Below are 20660 nucleotides of genomic sequence, written 5' to 3' on the forward strand. Positions count from 1 at the left end.
AAAAAAAAAAAAAAAAAAAAACTAGAGATGAAGCATACAAGACAGATGGAAGGACTTTCCTGGTGGCGCAGTGGTTAATAATCTACCCCCCCAATGCAGGGGACACGGGTTCGATCCCTGGTCAGGGAACTAGATCCCACATGCGTGCTGCAACTGAGGAGCCCACAAGCGGCAACTAAGGAGTCTACCGGCTGCAACTAAAGGAGCTGGCGAGCCACAACTAAGGAGCCCGCCTGCCACAGCTAAGACCTGGCACAACCAAAATAAATAAAATTATAAAACAAAAAAAAGAAAAAGCCAAATGGAAAGCAAGCAGCTGAATTAATACAACAAATACCAACCAAGTATTTACTACATGCCAAGGTCCATATGAGGTGCTGTGTGTATAGAGGTGAGTAAAACAAACCCCCTACCCTAAATGGGGCTCATAGTCTAATAAGGAAGATGAATGTGAGCATGCAAACAGATGTTTGTCCAGTTAGTACAAAATGATGAGTAGCAAAATGGGAGCAAAATAGGGTGCTGAGCAAGAAAAGAACACGACAGAGAAACTCGCACACATGTACAAAGAGAAAAGTACACGAATGTCTACTTTCCGTAATAGTGAAATACCGACAACAACCTAAATGCCCATCACTAGGGAAATGGAAAAATAAATTGCAGAATATTCATATGATGGAATACTACAGAGCAGTTCAAATGAATGATTAGATCTATATGTATCAACATGGATATACTTCAAAAATATAAACGTTGAGAGAAAAAAGCAAGTTGCAAACTCAAATATGATACGTCATTTACATAAGTTAAGTGGGTACATTTCAAAGGTAAGAAAAGCATACCAAATGGAAAGCTACATATCAGCTTCACAAAAGCAGCTGCCTGTGGAGAGATAAGGAGGAGACGAGGGAAGGGGAGGCACGCAGAGGATCCTGACTATCTGTAAGCCTTTCATTTAAAGAAAAGCTGAAGCAATTATAAGAAAATCTTAACATGTATTAGTTCTGGGAGATGGCTACACGAATATGTTACTCTATAAAAATTAATGGGAACAAAGAAAGAGATTTTTTTTTAATTTAAAAATGAGAGAAGGAAGTGGGGTGAATGGACCTATTTAGGCAGAGGACCAAGAAGGTGCCGTATAAGCCAAGACCACAGGAGAGAGGAAAACACAAACTTACACCAAGCTGGGGAGAAGCATTCCAGGCAGTGGCGCCCAGAGCATGAGGGCTCTGCAGAGAGACAGAAGTGAACGTGTGTGCGCAACTCAAAGAAAACGTAGCCCCGGGGGGCTGCAGCAAAGCTGGGGTGGGGAGTGCAGGGGATCATTAGCAGGGAAGGTGACCGGAGAGGTGAAGCGACCCATGGAGGACCTGGGAGGCCATGGTGAAACGAGATGGAAGCCACTGGAAAGGACGTGATGCAATCACACGTAAAAAATACAGATCACCTGCTGTGTGGAGAACTGATCAAAGGCAAGAGTGGAAGGGAAACACCAACGGGAGGCTGCTGCGGTGATCCTGGCCAGAGACGGTGCGGTCTGAACTAGGAGAGAGGGTGGAAGTGCCAATGGAGAGAAACGGATGAATCTGGGTATACTGAAGGTAAGGTTGGCAGGACTTAAAACTAACTGCATCTTAGGACTGGGCTAAGAAGTGACAGGAAAGACAACTATTTCTTAAATATTATAAAAATGGCTGGTGTTTGCCACTTAGGGTCCACTACTAGATGTTACTGAAGGACATGAGAATCCTGAATCTACTTAGTAAAAATAAACGAAAAAACTTAAACTCATGAACATCAAACTCTTAAATATAAGGATCAGCTGAGGTCATTAAGTTAAAGAGTGAGGAATGTCAGGTTAAATCACTCAGGGGAAGTGAGTTTTCAGAAAGACTGCAAGAACAGAAACTAGTGATGTGGGTGGACAAAGACACAAAAAGCAGAAGAAACAACAAGTAAAAACACAAAATAGAAAATAATTCGGCAAACAGCTGACAAATTGGTCTTATAAGAGTAGACGTTTAGGCATTCAAGTGAGAGAAAAATGCAGACAGGGTAAGAGTGGGTCTGGAGGGCAGCCACCGCTGCTAAGGTGTTAGATTTTCAGGTCACGTTTACTGAGTGCTTATTATGTATCAAATGCTGAATCGAAGCATTAACACACAACATCTCAGTTCATTCTCCCAACCACCTCACTGGGGAATTACCATGACTAAAAATGAGGAAGCTGAGGCTCAGAGAGGTTATATAACCAGCCAGGCTGTGCGTACCTGGGAACTTGGGGGGCAGGGGGGCGGGGGGCTGGAGGCGGCAGGCAGGGTGGGGAGAGCGGGGAGTGTGAGACCCCCAGGCGTAGGCCTGGATTCCAGGGCTGCCACTTAGTTGAGGCATTTCACAAGCTACTTCTCTGGGTCTCACATCCCTCATCTATGAACTGGGGAGAATTAAAATATCTACCCACAGCAATTCTGGTCGCCGCCACCACTGCACGCATACAGCACCAGCTGAAGTCAATGATCACCTCCGTGTCCCCCCAAATTTTCAAAGCTATCACCTGTGTCTCTTGCTGACAGTCACCCACCACCTCCCTGAGACACTCTTCCCTGGCTCCCACGACACCTTTGTGTTCCTGCTTTTCTCCTTCTGTGGTGGCCTCCTCCAAGCCATTCCACACTGGGGATCCGTAAGACAGCGTCCTTCCTACACCCACTTCTCTTTCTACTCTCTCCTCTCCCAAAGTAATCCCATCCATATCCATGTTTTAATTTACGACAATTCACCAATGATGCCCAAATTTATATCGTATCATGCCACCTCAAAATTAACATGTCCAATATCAGACTGCTCATCCTTCCCTCCCCTGGCCCCAAACCCAGGCATCTTCCAACACACCTCACCTCAGTGAAAGGCTTGCCATCCATCAGCCTGCACAACTCAGAAGGCCAGGAGTTATCCTGAAGTTGTCCTGGATACTTTCCCCATCCTAAGCCCAATATCCAAGCTGCCACCAGGTTCTACTGGTTTTTCTTCTCTCACATCTGCACCTTCTCCCTCTCCCAGCTGCCATCATGCCAGCCAAGCTACCACCATCGCTTGCCTGGAATACCTTAATAAGAGCCTACTAACTAGTTTCCCTCATCCACGCTGACCCTTCCAATCCACTCAGCCAGAGCGACGGTCTCAAAATGCAAACGGGAGCCAATCCCTCCACCTCACGAAGGACCTGCTAATGTCCACCCCCTGCTCAACATGGACGGCACACTCCCTGGAGTGTGACCCTGGAGAGTCACACTCCCATCACTCCCCGCTTCCTCTCTACGTCTAGGCTACAGCAGCCTTCCCTCAGTTCCTTGACCACACAATGCTTCCACCCACCACAGGACCTCTGCACAAGGCATCCGTCACCCTGGAATGCTGATCCCTGTAACCCTTTAGCTTGTTAACTCCAGCATCCAGCACACACTTTTCTGATCTCAGCTCAAGTGTCACATGCTCAGGAAACCTCTGATCTTCAGTCTGGGAGCTTTGATTCTTCAGAGGGCCTTTGTTAGCAGCACTCAGAAACTCCCATTCCTTTTCTTAGCACTTATTTTCTCCTGGGTCAGCATGATTATTCATTGGACAATTTGCTTAATGGCTCTCCCCAACCAGAATGAAAACCCCATGAGGACAAGGTCGTTGAACATTTAAATTTATCACTGTATCCCCAACACACCAGCACCAGGCCCAACACCTGGTAGGGGTTTGGCACCTTCCTCTGCATTGTGACAAGAAACCATGGTGCCCAGGCTTTCCTAGGTTAAGGTCCTTTGTAACTGGGGGACAGGGCAGTAGCCATTGTCAACTAGCACGCTCTGGCACATGAAAACACAGAGGCTCACAGGGACGGACTTGCTCAAAGCCAAACAAAGCAAACACGCAGTGAGCATGGCGCCCGTGTTTCCAGTCCAGGCTTCCTCCAGCACATGTTCAGGCTTTTCCGCGTGGTGTTTGCACCTACCGCAGATCCTTTGTCTTGCTTACTACTAAGGAATCATGAGTCTGGCCTCCTGAGCTCTAGCTCTAGTTTTACTGGAATCATTACCTAAGGCTTTCATCTCAAGCCTACAGGTCACAAGCAATGTCATCTGTCTCCATTTCCCTCCATGGGACAGACTCAGCAAATATTACTGGAAGAATTTCTGGCTATGAGGCAAGAATCAGTAATTGAATTAAATACATTTACCTGCTCTAAGCCAATCTTCTGAAAACAAGTTATTTTTTTCTGCCCTGTCAGGACATCATTAAAGAAGAAATATCTGGATCTTTCATGTGATTCAATGATCAGCTGTCCATCGCATCAGGCCATGCAGTCCAACTTGAATAGAACATACACCCTACCCTGTTGGCCAGTGCACGGAAGTATTACACGTGGCCCTATGAACAATGCACATTATTAATAGCCCATGAGCTTATTCTTTTTCCCAAGTGCTCCCTCCTCAACCCTCCTCCTCCCTGCCTGCGGAAGGCACACCACCCTCCTGCACAGGGCTGAAAATACAGTCTATGGCTAAGTCAGCAGGGGTGAAAAGCCCCTGAAACAAATATAGCCAAATGTCTGACACTCCAAATTATGACAGAAACCTAATATCTTTGCTCCACTCCCATCCGCACTCAACTCTTAGCCCTAAGGCAAAAACTCTCATCACTAGCCTCAAAAGAACAAATCTCTTCTTAAATGTAAAACAACAAAGGCAATAAAAACAGGTAATAGAAAACAAAACCCAAACCTGAAAAGAACAATTAGTAATCCCAAACACCACACACAAGTCATTTCTGGAAATCCCTCATGCTCTGTTCTTTTAAAAATGCAAGTAGAGATTGGCTTCAGTTACATTCTGTTTCATTTCGCTTTTTAAACGAGGGAGGGAACCCTCAAAAAATTTAAATTCTGAGACTCTAATACATTCAAGTTTAAAAGTGACACCAGCCCATTCACCCACCAAAATTAATAATAAAAAGGAAACAAGGACAGCTGTACAACCCGACACTGGCACTAAATTTCAAAGTATGTACAAAATCTCTAAAGCAATGACTACAGGGCTCAGGAATCTCTGGCTGAAAATCAAACAGCTTCTTAGCGTGCGCGCGCACACACACACACACACACACACACACACACTCACACACACACACACACACACACACCTATCCTTCTCCCCGCCTTCCCAAACTCCCACAACTTACCAAACTCGGCTCACTGTAATTTCACACCGTATTTATGACATGGCAAATTGACACAGGCTCATGCTGCCTACCGAAATGATGAAACGCAAACGGAAGGCACTAATTCTATTAGTCTGCTCTCAGTTAACCAGTCCTGAGCCATAATAAACCCAACCAGCTTGTTTTGTTTTTAAATTCGAGATGGATGTGTCTCTGAAGGGCCTGACTGTACTGCTGGGAAGAGCACACACAAGCCACCAGACGGCGCGGGCTGCCGAAAGCAGGTTCTTCCAATTAACACGGACTGTCCCTGGCATGGCTGAAGCCAGGAGATGGTGCGGTGACATCTTGTACATCATCAGATTCAAACGATGGGGCGGCTGATCCATTTGGGGGATGGGGAAATCTGCAAGGTTGCCGAGTGCAACCACATCACCCATAAATCTACTACCTGGGTGGATGAGGAAAGGAAAATCTGGAGAAAAGATCAATATTTTTGGCTTGCAGTGATCCTTTCTCTACAAACCATCTGTATCCACAATCTGTGAAGCGGGGTGGACATGGGAGGAAAAAAAATAAAGTTATAGGATATTTTCCCCTTTCCTTAAGAGTAGCATTATCCAGGAAATTACCTAGGCAGACTGACTGTGGATCCAGACAATTAAACCTTACGCCAGTTTCTGTGCCACTGGTGAATAGTGGTTAATAACTTCACACTTTTCTTTTTGTGTCTTAACAAGGAGGGAATGGCACTTTCGAAATCATTACTGCTCTGTCATCTTGGTTCACTGCCAAAGCAATGAGCTGTAGAACACCTGGCAAATAACACGCGGCTCAAGAAAAAGAAACATACACCAAAACAGGTTTATAGAAAATGTTCACATATGTAGAAAGAGGAATGAGTTTGGGTTAAAAGAAATCACTCACTGTGGTGAGGGGTGGGGAAGAAAGGAAGAGGTTTCCAGGCCTCAGTTTCTGTGATTCGAGTCAGAATAATGAAACTCAATCTGAGCAGAGATCAGCGGCATCGACACAAAGTTAGTCCTATAGTATTTATCTCCTCATCCGCAGTCACACTTCCAGTGGGTTCAGTAATTAAATGGGCAAAATGTCGGGGCAAAAATACCATCCCTGCCTTCTCAAATGAGAGTGGCCCAGTAAAAACGTATAAAGTAGCCTTTTTCTTATTCTGAGTATCCAGGCCATTCTTACAAACTCAAATAAGGCTTAAATATCAAGATCCTATATCACAAAATGCATCTCCTCCACACCCACCCATCCATAACTGCAGAAACTACTAGACCAGCATGATCCCAGCGTCACAGCAAACTAGCACACACTCTGTGGGGCACAGGGCTAGGTGCTGGGGTGGGGTGGGGACATCAAAATACAGACATAGTGATCCCCGACAAACCAAACGCAAGTAGAGACTGGAGAATATAGAAACAATTTGAGGCTGCAGGCTTTTCTTTTCTTTCCTTTTTGATCAATTAAGAGAAAAATTTTAAGTATTCATACTAGTTTTTACAGACCCATTACGAAATCTAGGTGTAAAACTACCAACATGTGGGTTTTTAAAAGACCCTAATTTAGACTGAGAATAAGGAAATTCCACCTTCTTTGATGAAATAAACCATGGCATTATGAAGACAAGGGAGGCCAGCCCACACAGCCCCAGGACCACCTGTCACCACCGCTGACACCCAGGAGGTACAACATGTGAGGACGGGTGCAAGGCGCTTCTTTCTGACAAAGACTTGCTCACAGACCCAGCCCAGTTCACAGGCAGGACTTGACCCTGTCTCCCTCTTCCCAGCTACCTCTAACATCAACCGCCTGTTTGCTCCTAAACCTATACATTGCAACATTCAAAACCCAAAGAGCACACGAAGGAAGATGTCCAGGCATCTTGGAGGGGATAGGTTCCAAACATTGAGAGGGATAACGTTCTTCTGAATTTCTTTTTGAAAGTGTAAAGTTTTAGCCATTTTGAAAGAAACATTATGCGTGTTCAAGTAGTACATAAATTCAAACCAGGCCTAAATGGTAACCCACTTATTTATAGAATGCAATACTGTGTTCATACAGCATAGATTATTCTATATACTTGAAATTTTTTTGTCATTGCATTTCTCTCAAATTATTGAATGTCTAATTTATCATAATTTGAACTGGCCTTCCATGAGGTATCTCCAAGGTGTTTCCTCTTCTTAGCTTTATATTTACCAACATTACTTTCACCAATTTCAGAAAGGATACAGACAAAGGGACAAGCAAATATAGATGTTAATTAGTAAAAGTTCACCCATATAAATAATCTGCAGTTAAGATGCCACTTACTTGACGGAAAACAGGTGTTTCTATAGAAGTTAAAGGTATATAAAAAGAACCTCAGCTCTAAATTTGCTATTAATTTGTACTATGAAGAATTTCAACTCATTACATCTGAATTACCACCAATTCTGAATTAGTAGATATGAATTAATAAAGTTGAATAAATAGTATGAAGAACTGCCAAGAATTTAGAACCCAAACATCCCTGAAATACAACAATAAAAACGGAATTTAAAGTTTCTCTGGCTTAGAATATTATAATGTAAACAACTTCAGAGTGGTAAATAATCTGTAATCACTGAAAAAGGATATTGCTTTTTTTAATGTAAAATATATTCTGCCAAAATATATTAAACCTTCACTTTCAGCCTTAAGAGAAATTATCTTCTTATATTAAAAAAAAAATCAAAATGTTAGTAAGTCAGCTGAAGTTAAAAGTAGTCTTAATGGTGGCTATTAAATCCTGGAGACAGAACTCTTCCCCTCCTACCACCCACACAGTTTCCATGAGTCTGGTCTGGCAAGAAAATTCTTCATACTGCCATGTTTTAGGTAACAAAATCATACGTTTTTAAGACTAAAGTGTCCCCTCAACCTACGAGGGCAGAAATGAAGAAATATAAGAACCACCAGTTCTTTAGCATTTTTGCATCATGGTGCCCTTTGAGAATCTCTTAAATGCTATGCACCCTTTTCCCCAAAAAAGCACACATGCACAGACACATAAAATGTCACATACAACTTGAGGAGTCACAGACATTCGCTCTGCTTCTATGAGAAGTTCTCATATGACAATATAAACAGATAAAACTTGAAAATCTATGTTTTTTTAGATGCCCGAAAGATTGCTTTCCTTCCTTCTTACTACTTTGAGTGTACTTTCCTCTACTTTCACCCACTATGACTGATGCTGTTAGAAATGAGAGTGACTTTTCTATTATACGTGACTCTCTTTTAGACCAGAGGTCCACCAATTTTTTCTGTAAAGGGCCAGAAAGTACATATTTTAGGCTTTGCAAGTTATTCAGGCTCTCTGGGCACTAATCAGTTCTGCCATTGTAACAGAACACAAGTGCAGCCATAAACAAGTGGGTGTGGCTGTGTCCCAATAAAATTTTATTTACACAAAACAAGCAGTGGACAGGAGTTAGCCCTGGAGTTCTAGGTTCTCGACCCCTGGAATAGAAGAATAGGTTCAACAACTCCACAGGAAGCAAAAAGACAAATACAGTTAGATCCCTAACTTATATGATTCCTAAAAATAATTCCCAGAAGGGTTTAAGACCTGAATAAGAAAAGCCAAAGCTTGCAACTTTTAGAAGAAAATAAGAGAGAATGTCTATGTCACTGAAGGAGGGAAAGGTTTCTTAAGAAAAAAAAACAACACAGTGTACAAGGGGGAAAAAAAACAAATATTTGACAATAAATTTAAAAACTTCTGCACAAGAAAAGACCACAAATAAAGTTAAAAAGATAAGTCACAGACTAAAAGATATCGGCAACAAAAATGACCAAAAAAGAACTAGCCTTTGAATAACTAAGAAGAAATACTAAGAGACATACAACCCAGCGAAATAGGACCTATATGCGCACAGGCAAATCACACTGAAAAAAAGAAAACTGAAGAGTTCAAACACATGAAAGGATGCTCACCTTAACTAATACTGGGGGAAATGCAAATTAAAATCACTGTGAGATGCCACTTCACACTCATGAGACTGGCAAAATTTTTTAATTCTGATAATAACAAGTGCTGGCAAAGGTGTGGAACACTAAGGATGATGCAACAAGCATGTGTACAAGTACCTAAGAAGTCTAAAAATCCCTCAGTAGAAAAATAAACAACAAATTCAAAAAGGTAAAATTGTATATCAAAATTATTCCCAACTGTTTTTAAATTAACCTCTGATTCTGTGACTGAGGGAGTCATGTATTGTAGTCCCATGGCCATAAATATGAATTTAGCTATTTGAAAGAATTAACTCGCTATGATAAATTAAATGACTGCTCCTACCAATAACATGTCATACCGCTTGCAGATGTGCAAACTCCACTCTTAGTAATACGCTAGAGAAACTCTCGCACATGTGGCACTATCTACTATAGCACCATTCGCAACAGCAAAAAAGTAAAAGTGAAAGTGAGGAAAGCTAAAAACATGGCCAATGGGAGAATAAAAAATATCCTGTGCTGTATTTATTCACTGAAATATTACACAATAGGTAACATGAATAAATCAAGTCTAAAAATGTATCAACATGGACATACTTAAAAATTGGTATACAGAGTAGGGATTTTCCCCTACTTTTCTTTTGGCAAACTGCAAAAAATATGATAGCATGACACATAAATGGTAAAAACTTGTAAGGCACCACGTGTATAGGTACACGTATTTGTTGTAAAAGCAAAAAACCCTGGGCAAAAAGGACAAAACCAACCCGGAGGGAGCAGTTACTTTGGAAGAAGAAAAGAAAAAAATGAGAGACGGTGGGGAGGAAAGGGTCTTTAGCTGTCTCTACAATATTTTATTGCATTTAATTTTTTAAAACTAGGCTTCTTTAAGAAAAAAGATTGGAAAAGTGAAATTTTTGCTTATTTCTAGATAAAGTTGAAAGTCTCCTTTAGCACTCAATTATAAGATTCTGTATATTCACTCATTCTCTTTTGCCACTGACATCAACAAAGTCTACAGCGCTCCATCCCAGAGCCATTCTGAAGGGCTCCTGACAGGTGCTAGCACATGGCCAAGAGACTCCCAGGAAGGCTTGCCCTGGGCTTGACTACAATGTTTTCATGCAATGATTTGGACACATTTTCTAAATGCACAAATTTCAGCTCCAAACACAATTGAAAGCTAGGCAGTCTACAACTGATTGGCAAGCATGCTGGCAAAGACTCACTTTAGCCTACTGGGTGAGAAAATGAAAAGGCACGGGCTCTACACCCAAACATTAGAGCATGCATTCACTTTAAAATGCAATCAGAAATCCAGACCAAAAATCATTTTCTCAAGGGCACAGAAATAACACAGTGCAGAAATAAGACAATACCAATGTCAGTAAGTAGTAATTATTCCATAAAGACAAATATTACCATTACACTAAGGATTATGCAATGAGTATGCTTATAAGTATAGAGTAAGTTTTAAATCCCTCAAAAAAACCCCAACAAATTCAAAGAGGCAAAATTACACATCAAAATCATTTCAGTTCTCTTTAGATTAGCCTGATACTGTGACCAAGGGAGTCATGGATTGTAGCCCCATGGCCAGAAGTGTGAATTGAGCTCTTTGACAGAAGAATTAGCTTGCTATGATACATAAAATGATTATTCTTATCAATAAAACTTTTTATTCAAAGACTGTCACTATTGAAACACTAAATACACTAGTCTATTACAATCCTTTGGTCCTTTCTTTAATAATTTCAAAATTAATAAAAGTCAAAAATTTGGACAGATCTGTGTCACTAAATGGCTTTCACTATTGTTCACAGAATAAAACCCTTAATTGATTAATGATCTCAGGGTGTCTATCGCCATCTAGTGAAAAATCAGTTCAATTACCACACCAGTCACTTGACTACCTAGTCTGTTTTCTCTGTAATTTAAAATATATGTCCACTTACTGCTACCAACTTGCTCAGTATCTTTTTTATGTCTCCCTACACATACATTGAGAATAAACACAAATACAGATGGTATTTATATAGATTCACTTTCGAGTTATCTGTCAACTAGGTTTCCGTATTACTTCTCCAGAAACATTGAGTTCATTATTTTTAAATAACTTGCACACCATGAGGTCCCTCATACAATTCCTTAACCATTAACTAATTCCTCTACCACCGAGCAATTAAAAATCATAGAAGAGTTTAAGTGTGAAAGATCACACCTGGGAAAAGACAATATTGATGTCCATTTGACACAACTATTAGCATTTTTATTATAAACCTGTTTTTAAAAGTACAATTAGTAATTACTCTGAGTACTCTAGCAGCCATAATACATTTGATTACAGAAATTATTAGGTCACCAGAGCCAAACCTGCATGATTCCAACAAACTGAGCACACACAAAACAGACTTAAAAATAAAAAGAGGGGGGGGCTTAAGGCCTCCCCAGACTGTGTATTAATCTATATTCAAATGCAAAATTTTATAATCTTTTTCAGACGACATGCTACCAGGTTTCCTTCTCATTAATTTCCAATTGAACCTTAATCTAATTTATCCCACAAGGACTTTAAAAGCAATCAACTTCTAGGATTTTCAGGTTACTATATTACTTGGTCTACTCTTAGTACAAAAAAGATAAGTTTGATAAGTTACAAAGATATTCCAAAATCCCGGCAAACTGACTCTCATTTTACACTTCGCTCCTCCTACCTCTTCAATAATCAAGAGATGCTTGAATTCACAAAGACCTAATAGTACGTACAGAAAAAAAACAGTAAACCCAAAGACAGATTATCACATAAAATACTTCCATCCGCCAGTGCTAATAATTATCATCAATACGTTACAATCATTTTTATTATAGGAAATAATTTCTGTACGTGGCTTTGAATCCTCTTCTAGAATAAGATTTCCAGGAAGCAACTGTGTAATTATTATTTCTCATTAACCTCACATTACTTTAAAGGCCCGTTCCCCACCGTTGTATTTTTTATTTGTGGGAAGGAGCAAAGGGGAAAGACACAAAGGGAAGCAGAAGCCAAGACCTTAAATCACATATGATCATTTCTAGATTTGTCTGAAGTTCTTTGTTTTTCAGTGGGAAGAGTAGGGTTTTTTTAAAAATAGTTTAGAAAGATTTGTTGTTATATTTTAAATAAGAGAAAAATAAAAATTGAGTTTAAATTCCCCATTAAAAATCGAGCTAAACAAAAATATTGCCGTTAAAGTACAATGGATTAGGGGAGTGGGGGAGATTATTGGACAAATTTGGGGCTTATCATTATCAACAGTGCCCTTATAAGCTTGTGGATTTCTGAGCCAAGGCAGAAAATGTAACAACAGGGATTTCCCAACAGCAAGAGGCACTCTCCAAGGGAGTAAATTGTCAACTACTGCCTCCCATGAGAAACTTAAGAGTAACCTTCATCCAATCTCAATAGTCAACCCATGTATTATCACCCAGTTGGGGCATAGTGAGTGCACTTCCTAATACAAAAATAAGATGGTATTCTATCAGAAGCCACTGGATACATACATAGAAATAAAATTTAAATAATTTTAAAGTAAACTTAGCCAAAGAAACTGAAAACATCCTTTCCTCACTTCAATGAGCCCCTAAAACACCTGTATCTTCTCAAGTAAAAAAGGCCTATGCCTTGAGATGAGTATCGAAAAAAACGTTCTTCTAGGAATAAGAGCCAGAATATAAAGCAACAGGAGAGCCATCCTGAGATGGAGCAGACAACCCCCATGTAGCAAAAGCCTTACAGTCATGAATAGCTGGATTCCCATCCAAAAAAGTCACTTGTTACACTTCACCTCTTTGAGTTTATTAGCTTCCTCATCTGCAAAACTGGAACACTCTTGCCTCTATCAATTGATTCTTATGGGGTCTTAAGGAAATAATGATCTGAAAGCTTCTCGCATAATGCTGGTGTCCAATACAAGTGTCCTTCCTCACTGTGCCCTCAGCAGAGTGAAAGCGGGCTCCCAACAGAAGAGCACCTCTCAATATCCTGTTCGTTTCATGCCAGCTAGATCTGCACTGTCCAATACAGCAGCCGCTAGCCACATGTGGGTATTTGAGGTTAAATTTATTTTAATTATCATTAAATAAAACTCAAAATCCACTTAGTCAGCCAGCTATCAGGTGCTCACTAGCCACTTGGGGCTTGCGGCTATTGCACTGGGTATTGCAGATGGAGAACGTTTTCATCATCTCAGAGTGCTATTAGACAGTCCTGATCTAGACTCTAAGCAGGGGTTAGCATTTTTTTTTTTGAAAAGGGCCAGATAGTAAATATTTTAGGCTTTGCAGGTCATGCAAGTCTCCACCTTGACTACTCAACTTTGCCGCTGTACTTGCAAAAGCAGCTATAGATGATACTTCAACGAATGAGTATGACTGTGTGCCAATAAAAGTTTACTTATAAAAATAGGTGGCGGGCTGGATTGGGCCCATGGGCTGTAGTGTGCCAACCTCTACTCTAAGAGTACTCTGAGTCCACGCCCCCAGCATGAGCATTCTGCCCGTAACCACTACCTCCGTAAGACCAAGAAGTCTTAAATCCACTGACAGAAATCAGTATTTTACTGGATTTAAATGGAATATAATATTTAACATAACTGTTCTTTTACAAACTAAGGAAAAGCCATGCACGTGGTGCTAAACCAAATGAAGCCTTTAGTGTTTACAAAGGGACAGTACTTCAAATCTGTTTCGTATCTGGGCCATGTTTCTAAAACCAATTACCCTCAATCTATAACTCCAGTTCTGATATATTCCTGACACTGGGGACTTGAACTGATACATCCAGCTGCCTACTTAACATGCCTACAGATCTATTACAAGCCTCAAAGGTAACACATCCAACATAAAACTCTTAATCTTTCTCCCTCAGATTTCTCCTTAATAAATGGTCCTACTAGCTAACCAGCTAGAAGACAAAAATGGAGGCATCCTCCTTGATTTCTTCTTTTCCCTCACACTCCAACCTAATATATCTGCAAAAAAAAACTAGCTCCCTTATGTCGCTTAGTTCTCATTCATGTTAGCTCCTAAAGAAGCCTTCCCTGACCAAGCTAAACTAGCCAGCCATCTTAACATTGTTTAGCCCTCCACCCTGTTTACTTATCTGCACAGCATTACTTCTATCATATTCTCTTATGTTTTGTATTTGTTTATTCACTTATTTAGACTCTGTTTTCCCGAGTGATGCTCTCCCCACCCCAAGCCCCTCTACACCCGCTACCCTAGGTAGAATGTGAGCCTCACGATGCAGGCACTTTTTACATCTTGCTCAACACTCTACCCCCAGTACCTAGAATAATCCATGGCACACAGCGGATGCTCAATAAATAAATACACACACACACAAAATGTACGAATAAATGAATCCTTACTTAAAAAGCATACCTGTCTCAAATTTGTCCTAAGAAAGGGATACTTGAAGCTGTATAACTAGGCAACAAACTTTTTGGCTCTCCTACCCCATAACATGTATAGTTTAAAATACTCTCATCTTTACATATGGGACGGTTACGCCATTTACCTCCCTTCCTTTGTATGTCACCAAAGCAGCCAGTGGTTTGGCATAAAATCTGCTGTAGGAAAATCCCAGGCAGCCATACATACTGTTTGCCGTGAGCTTCAAAGCCTTCTGTCGAATATCATACTGCAGGCCACATAAGGACAGAAGACAAACAAAAGTATTTATTTGTAGGTGCTTCAGCATTACATTAGGTGCTTTCTAGCTCACCAATAAGAAGGGGAAACACGCAATAACCCTGGAAAAGAGAACTCTTAACATAATCAACCCATCCTCCCAGATCCATGATTCCCTGAGCTCCTAGAATCAAGTAAACACACACTCCAAAGTTCCCAGAAGTCAGAAGGATGTTGCTCAGATACAGTTCTGCAGATAGACGTGCCTTGTATTTTGAGACATACAGTGTTTTTGAATGGTTTCCTACCCACCAACTTAAAATAAGCACATGCATTTGCCCACAGCATCAAGTTTAAATCACTCCTAGATAATCAAATTTTCAAAGGTGAGACTGTCACTCAGAGGTTGCTGAGTGGAAAGAGATACCTGAAGAGCAAGGTCTGGATTTAAATCTTGCTGTTTCATTAGTTGTTTGACTTGTCTTCTCCGCTCTACCAGTTTCCGGATCTCTCTGGGCAAAATGCCCATTTCCAAGCTTGGATCTGGCAGCTCAGGGATCTGTTCTTGTTCTCCATCCTGATGAACACACGATGAAAATTTCAGACAAATCAAAATTTCATGAAATGAATTCCCAAAATCATACACTGTGGGAGCTTAACCCCATGATCACATCTTGAAAAGCTACTTTCTTGTCTAAGTAAAGGTCAACAAAGTGTGGGTGGTAGAAGAGCGAGCTGAGGGCTGCAGAGCAACCCAACGTGGCCCTCTTCTCCTCCAATTCTCTCAGCCCATCATTCCCAGTACCTCCCCGGCTAGTTATTGACAAATGTAGGTATCATTTAAAGAGATAATTTTTTACACATGCTTTCCCCCCTTCAACAAGACTGGGGAGCAATATGTTTGGGGAAATTGTCCTTAAAATAAAAACACTGGGCTTCCCTGGTGGCACAGTGATTAAGAATCCACCTGCCAATGCATGCAGGGGACAGGGGTTCGAGCCCTGGTCCGGGAAGATCCCACATGCGCACGGGCAAAGCAACTAAGCCCGTGCGCCACAACTACTGAAGCCTGCATGCCTAGAGCCTGTGTTCCACAACAAGAGAAGCCCCCACTTGCTGCAACCAGAGAAAAGCCCGTGTGCAGCAACAAAGCCCCAACGCAGCCAAAAATAAAATAAATAAATTTATGAATAAATAAATAAAAACACTAAGAGAGATCTCTAAAATTTAAAAAAAGATTAAAAAGCAGCTAAACTACTGTTAAGTCCTGTGTACTAGCAAACAAAATGCTATAAAATTTTTTTAAACTATGGGGAATCATAGCAATTAGTGTAAATGTTTTAGACTGAAAGATAAAAATATAAATCCTAAATCAGCAGGTTTCTTTTGGGATTTTGGAGCCCGTATTTTAATAGGCCGTGACATTTCTAAAAATTAATACATGTATATTTCTTAGTATTTATGTAGTACCTTTTGCCTACAAATTGCTTTGCAATCAGTAAAACAGCAACATTTTAAGAAAGCAACCAGCAGTCTTCTTATATTAAAATTTATAGCAGGAAAATGCAGGGAAAGCATTAGACCATTTTTCTCAAGGCTCCATTAATTCTATTAACAGGCTGCCAAGAAAAGCCAGGCACATTTGCCCTTTCAAAGGTTAAAAATTAAAAATAAACCTCTTGGCTTAAAGTATGTCAAGTCAATGCCATTTGATAACCCAGTCTTTACAAAGTGTCTGATTTTATAAAGATCAATAACTTCAAATGAACAATCTCACAATAGTAACAGGGACTATTATTGTTTTCCAATAGAGCAGATGATGACAGCAAACCTATTAAAGAGATCTTGGTACACATTCCAATTTATTTACAGCAACTATGGAGGTGCAATAAAAAGTAAACTGAAAGGATCTGGAGTCAGGAAATTTACAGTCCACGCCTGGCTCCACCAGCACTAGCTGTTCTCAAGACTTGAGGCACTGAACAGGAAAATGATACGGAACCCATAAACTGCTACATGTATAGTATTTTTCGACGACCTCTAAGGTCCCTTCCAACTCTGAAATGTTTTCATATCCAAAATCCAAACTGGAAAGCTCAAATAAACAAACTGGTGGCGGGGGGCAGGGTTGGAGGGGGGGTTGGCGCTGGATAATGAAAATCATCCTAATACTGACACAGCAGCAGGACAAAGCCCAAAGAATATTATTAACCGAATGTAGTCACTACCTTGTGGGGATGTCTACTCAATACCTACTCTGTAAAATTATCCTCTAGTCCCACAGAAGGGCCCATCCTCAGCAGACGTATTTGTACTGGGTGAACACACTCCTGTGGTCATGGCTGATGGATGAGTGTGTTCAACAACTTAGGCAAGCCTCTAAAATTCTCTCTTCTGGGAATACGGAATTGGGACTGAAAAACAGCCCCCAAGCGTGTGGTTGGAACCAAAAGACATGTAAATCCAGGAGCTAGAGGGCAAACAGACGTCTTCTGCCCCATGTACAAAGAAGCAGAGAAAAACATACAGAGATAATAGGTTAATTTACATCTTTTACTGCTGGAGAACCAAATCTAATCAAATTCCCTACTGACAATCAATTGTATAAGCTTTATATACGAAGAACCACATATTAAGTTATTAAGCCCTACATAAAACTGTTGACTGAATGATCACTAGTTAAAATCCATGTGAGATAATTCAAAAAGATCCTTTTGAAGAGGATGTTTAATGAGTAGAATCATTAAGAAATGCTTTCATAGCCAAAATTTAAAAGCCTGAAAATAGCAAGTGTTTGGAGTAGAAGGGGAACAATTCACATACATGGCTGGTAAGAGTGCAAAACGGTATAACCACTTAGGAAAACAATTTGACAGTTTCTTATCAAGTTAAACATAAACTGCTCATGCAAGCCAGCAAATTCACTCCCTAGGTATTTACCCACCCCTAAAATGAAAGCACACATCCACAAAAAGATCTGTATAAGAATGTTCACAGGGCTTCCCTGGTGGCGCAGTGGTTGAGAGTCCGCCTGCCGATGCAGGGGACCCGGGTTCGTGCCCCGGTCCGGGAAGATCCCACATGCCGTGGAGCGGCTGGGCCCATGCGCCATGGCCGCCGAGCCTGCGCGCCCGGAGCCTGTGCTCCGCAACGGGAGAGGCCACGACAGTGAGAGGCCCGCGTACCGCAAAAAAAAAAAAAAAAGAATGTTCACAGCAGTTTTATTAATAACAGCCCAAAACTGAAAACAATCCATATGTTCATCTCAGGGGAACAGGTAAGGGTGAAATACTTCTTAACAGTAAAAATGAAAGAACTACTAATACTGCAATAACATGGATTAATCTCAAAAACATAACATTGAACAAAAAAAGCCAGATACAAAACAATACAGGGCTTCCCTGGTGGCGCAGTGGTTAAGAATCCACCTGCCAATGCAGGGGACAGGGGTTCGAGCCCTGGTTGGGGAAGATCCCACATGCCGTGGAGCACCTAAGCCCGTGTGCCACAACTACTGAGCCTGTGCTCTAGAGCCCACGAGCCACAACTACTGAAGCCTGTGCGCCTAGAGCCCATGCTCCGCAACAAGAGAAGCCACCGCGATGAGAAGCCCACACACCACAACGAAGAGTAGCCCCAGCTTTCCACAACTAGAGAAAAACTCGCTCACAGCAACAAAGACCCAACTCAGTAAAAAATAAATAAAATAAAATTAATTAATTAAAAAAAAGAGTACATACTGTATTACTCCATTAATATGAAGTTCTCAAACAGGCAAAATTAAGCTATGGTAACAGAAGTCAGATCAATGACTGACTGATGGAAGAGGGGATTGACTATAAAAAGGCCAAGTGCGACATATCACAACTTACAGGATGAAGCTAAAGCACTGCTTATAAGGGAAATTTACAGTTTTAAATATCTAAATTAAAAGAGAATACCTCAAATCAACAACCTAACCTTCCACCAAAAGGAACTAGAAAAAGAAGGGCAAACCAAACCAAAGAAACCAAAAGGAAGTAATAAAAATTAGCACAGAAATAAATGAAATAGAGAACAAAAAAGGAATAGAGAAAAACCAAGGAAACCAAAGCTGCTTCTTTGAAAAGATCAACAGTGGACTTCTCTGGCAATCCAGGTGTTAAGAATCCACGCTTCCAGTGCAGGGGCGTGGGTTCGATTGCTGGTCGGGGAACTAAGATCCCACATGCCGTGACAAATAAGAACAATAAAATTTGGTTAGAACCCAGGGAATTGACCTTAAAAAAAAAACAAAACCACACAATCTATGGGAATTCCTTGGCGGTCCAGTGGTTAAGACCCCACGCTTCCACTGCAGGGGATGCAGGTTTGATCCCTGGTCGGGGAACTAAGATTCCACATGCTGGCGCAGCCAAAAAAAAAAAAAAAAAAAAAAATCAACAAAATTGATAAACTTTTAGCTATACTGCCAAAGAAAAAAGATGACTCAAATTACTAAAATCAGGAATAAAAGGGGGGACCATCACTACTGACCTTAAAGAAATAACAGTGACTAAAAAGGAATACTATTTACAATTTTATGCCAACAAATTAGATAACCTACACAAAATGGACAAATTCCTAGAAAGATAGAAACTACCATAAATGACCAAAGGAGAAATAGAAAATCTGAATAAACCTGTAACAAGAGACTGAATTAGCAATCAAAAAAAGTAAAGTCTAAGACCAGATAATTTTACCAGCAAAAGTTAAAGAATTAAAGTGAATCCCTCACAAACTCTCCCAAAGAAACAGAAAAGGAGGGAATACTTCCCAACTCATTCTATGAGGCCAGTATTATCCTAAGACCAAAACCAGACAAAAACATACGAGAAAAGACAACTACAGGACTTCCCTGGTGGCGCAGTGGTTAAGAATCTGCCTGCCAATGCAGGAGACACAGGTTCGAGCCCTGGTCCGGGAAGATCCCACATGCCGCGGAGCAACTAAGCCCGTGCGTCACAACTACTGAGGCCGCATGCTGCAACTACTGAAGCCCACATCCCTAGAGCCCGTGCTCTGCCACAAGAGAAGCCACTGCAATGAGAAGCCCGTGCACCACAACAAAGAGTAGCCCCCGCTCGCTGAAACTAGAGAAAGCCCGCACACAGCAATGAAGACCCAACACAGCCAAAATTAAAAATAATTTAAAAGAAAGAAAAGACAGCTTATACACCAATAGCCCTTATGAATACAGAAAGAAACTCTTCAACAAAATACTAGCACATCAAATCCAGTGATATATAAAAAGCATTATACACCAAAGCCAAGTGGGATTTATGTCAGAGACACAGGATGGCTCTACAATCAACATAACACATCCTATTAAAAGAATAAAGAACAAAAACCGTACAGTCAATAGACGCAGAAACAGTAGCTGACAGAATCCAAAACTCTTTCACACTCAACCAACCACTGATACTGATGATATACTGATATGGCCTCATACTGATAAAGGCCAGCTATGGAAAACCCACAGTTAACATCATATTTACTGGTGAAAGACTAGATGCTTTCCCCTAATGTCAGGAACAAGACAAGGGTGTCTACTCTTGCCACTTCTATTCAACTGTACTGGAGGTTCTAGCCAGGGCAGTTAAGCAAGAAAAAGAAATACAAGGCATCCAGATTGAAAAGAAAGAAATAAAACTGTCTCTGTTCACAGACAACATGATCCTGTATATAGAAAATCCTAAGAAATCACAAACTATTACAACTAGTAAATGAGTTCAGCAAAGTTGCAGGATACGAGATCA

At 40.8% G+C, this 20660-nt stretch overlaps 1 protein-coding gene across 1 annotated transcript in view; it reads right to left on the minus strand.

Annotated features, from left to right (window-relative positions):
* Positions 1-20660, minus strand: part of POLA1 (DNA polymerase alpha 1, catalytic subunit) — a 308279-nt gene that overhangs the window by 226290 nt on the left and 61329 nt on the right. The window contains exons 25-26 of the mRNA XM_007446575.1: positions 15311-15460; positions 14771-14893 (exon numbers count right to left, since the gene is read on the minus strand). Coding sequence (XP_007446637.1) covers positions 14771-14893; positions 15311-15460 — 273 coding nt within the window. The remainder of the gene's footprint in view (positions 1-14770; positions 14894-15310; positions 15461-20660) is intronic.

Source organism: Lipotes vexillifer, unplaced genomic scaffold, assembly GCF_000442215.2.
Source record: "Lipotes vexillifer unplaced genomic scaffold, Lipotes_vexillifer_v1.1 scaffold1086, whole genome shotgun sequence".
In the NCBI taxonomy this organism is placed as follows: Eukaryota; Metazoa; Chordata; class Mammalia; order Artiodactyla; family Lipotidae; genus Lipotes; species Lipotes vexillifer.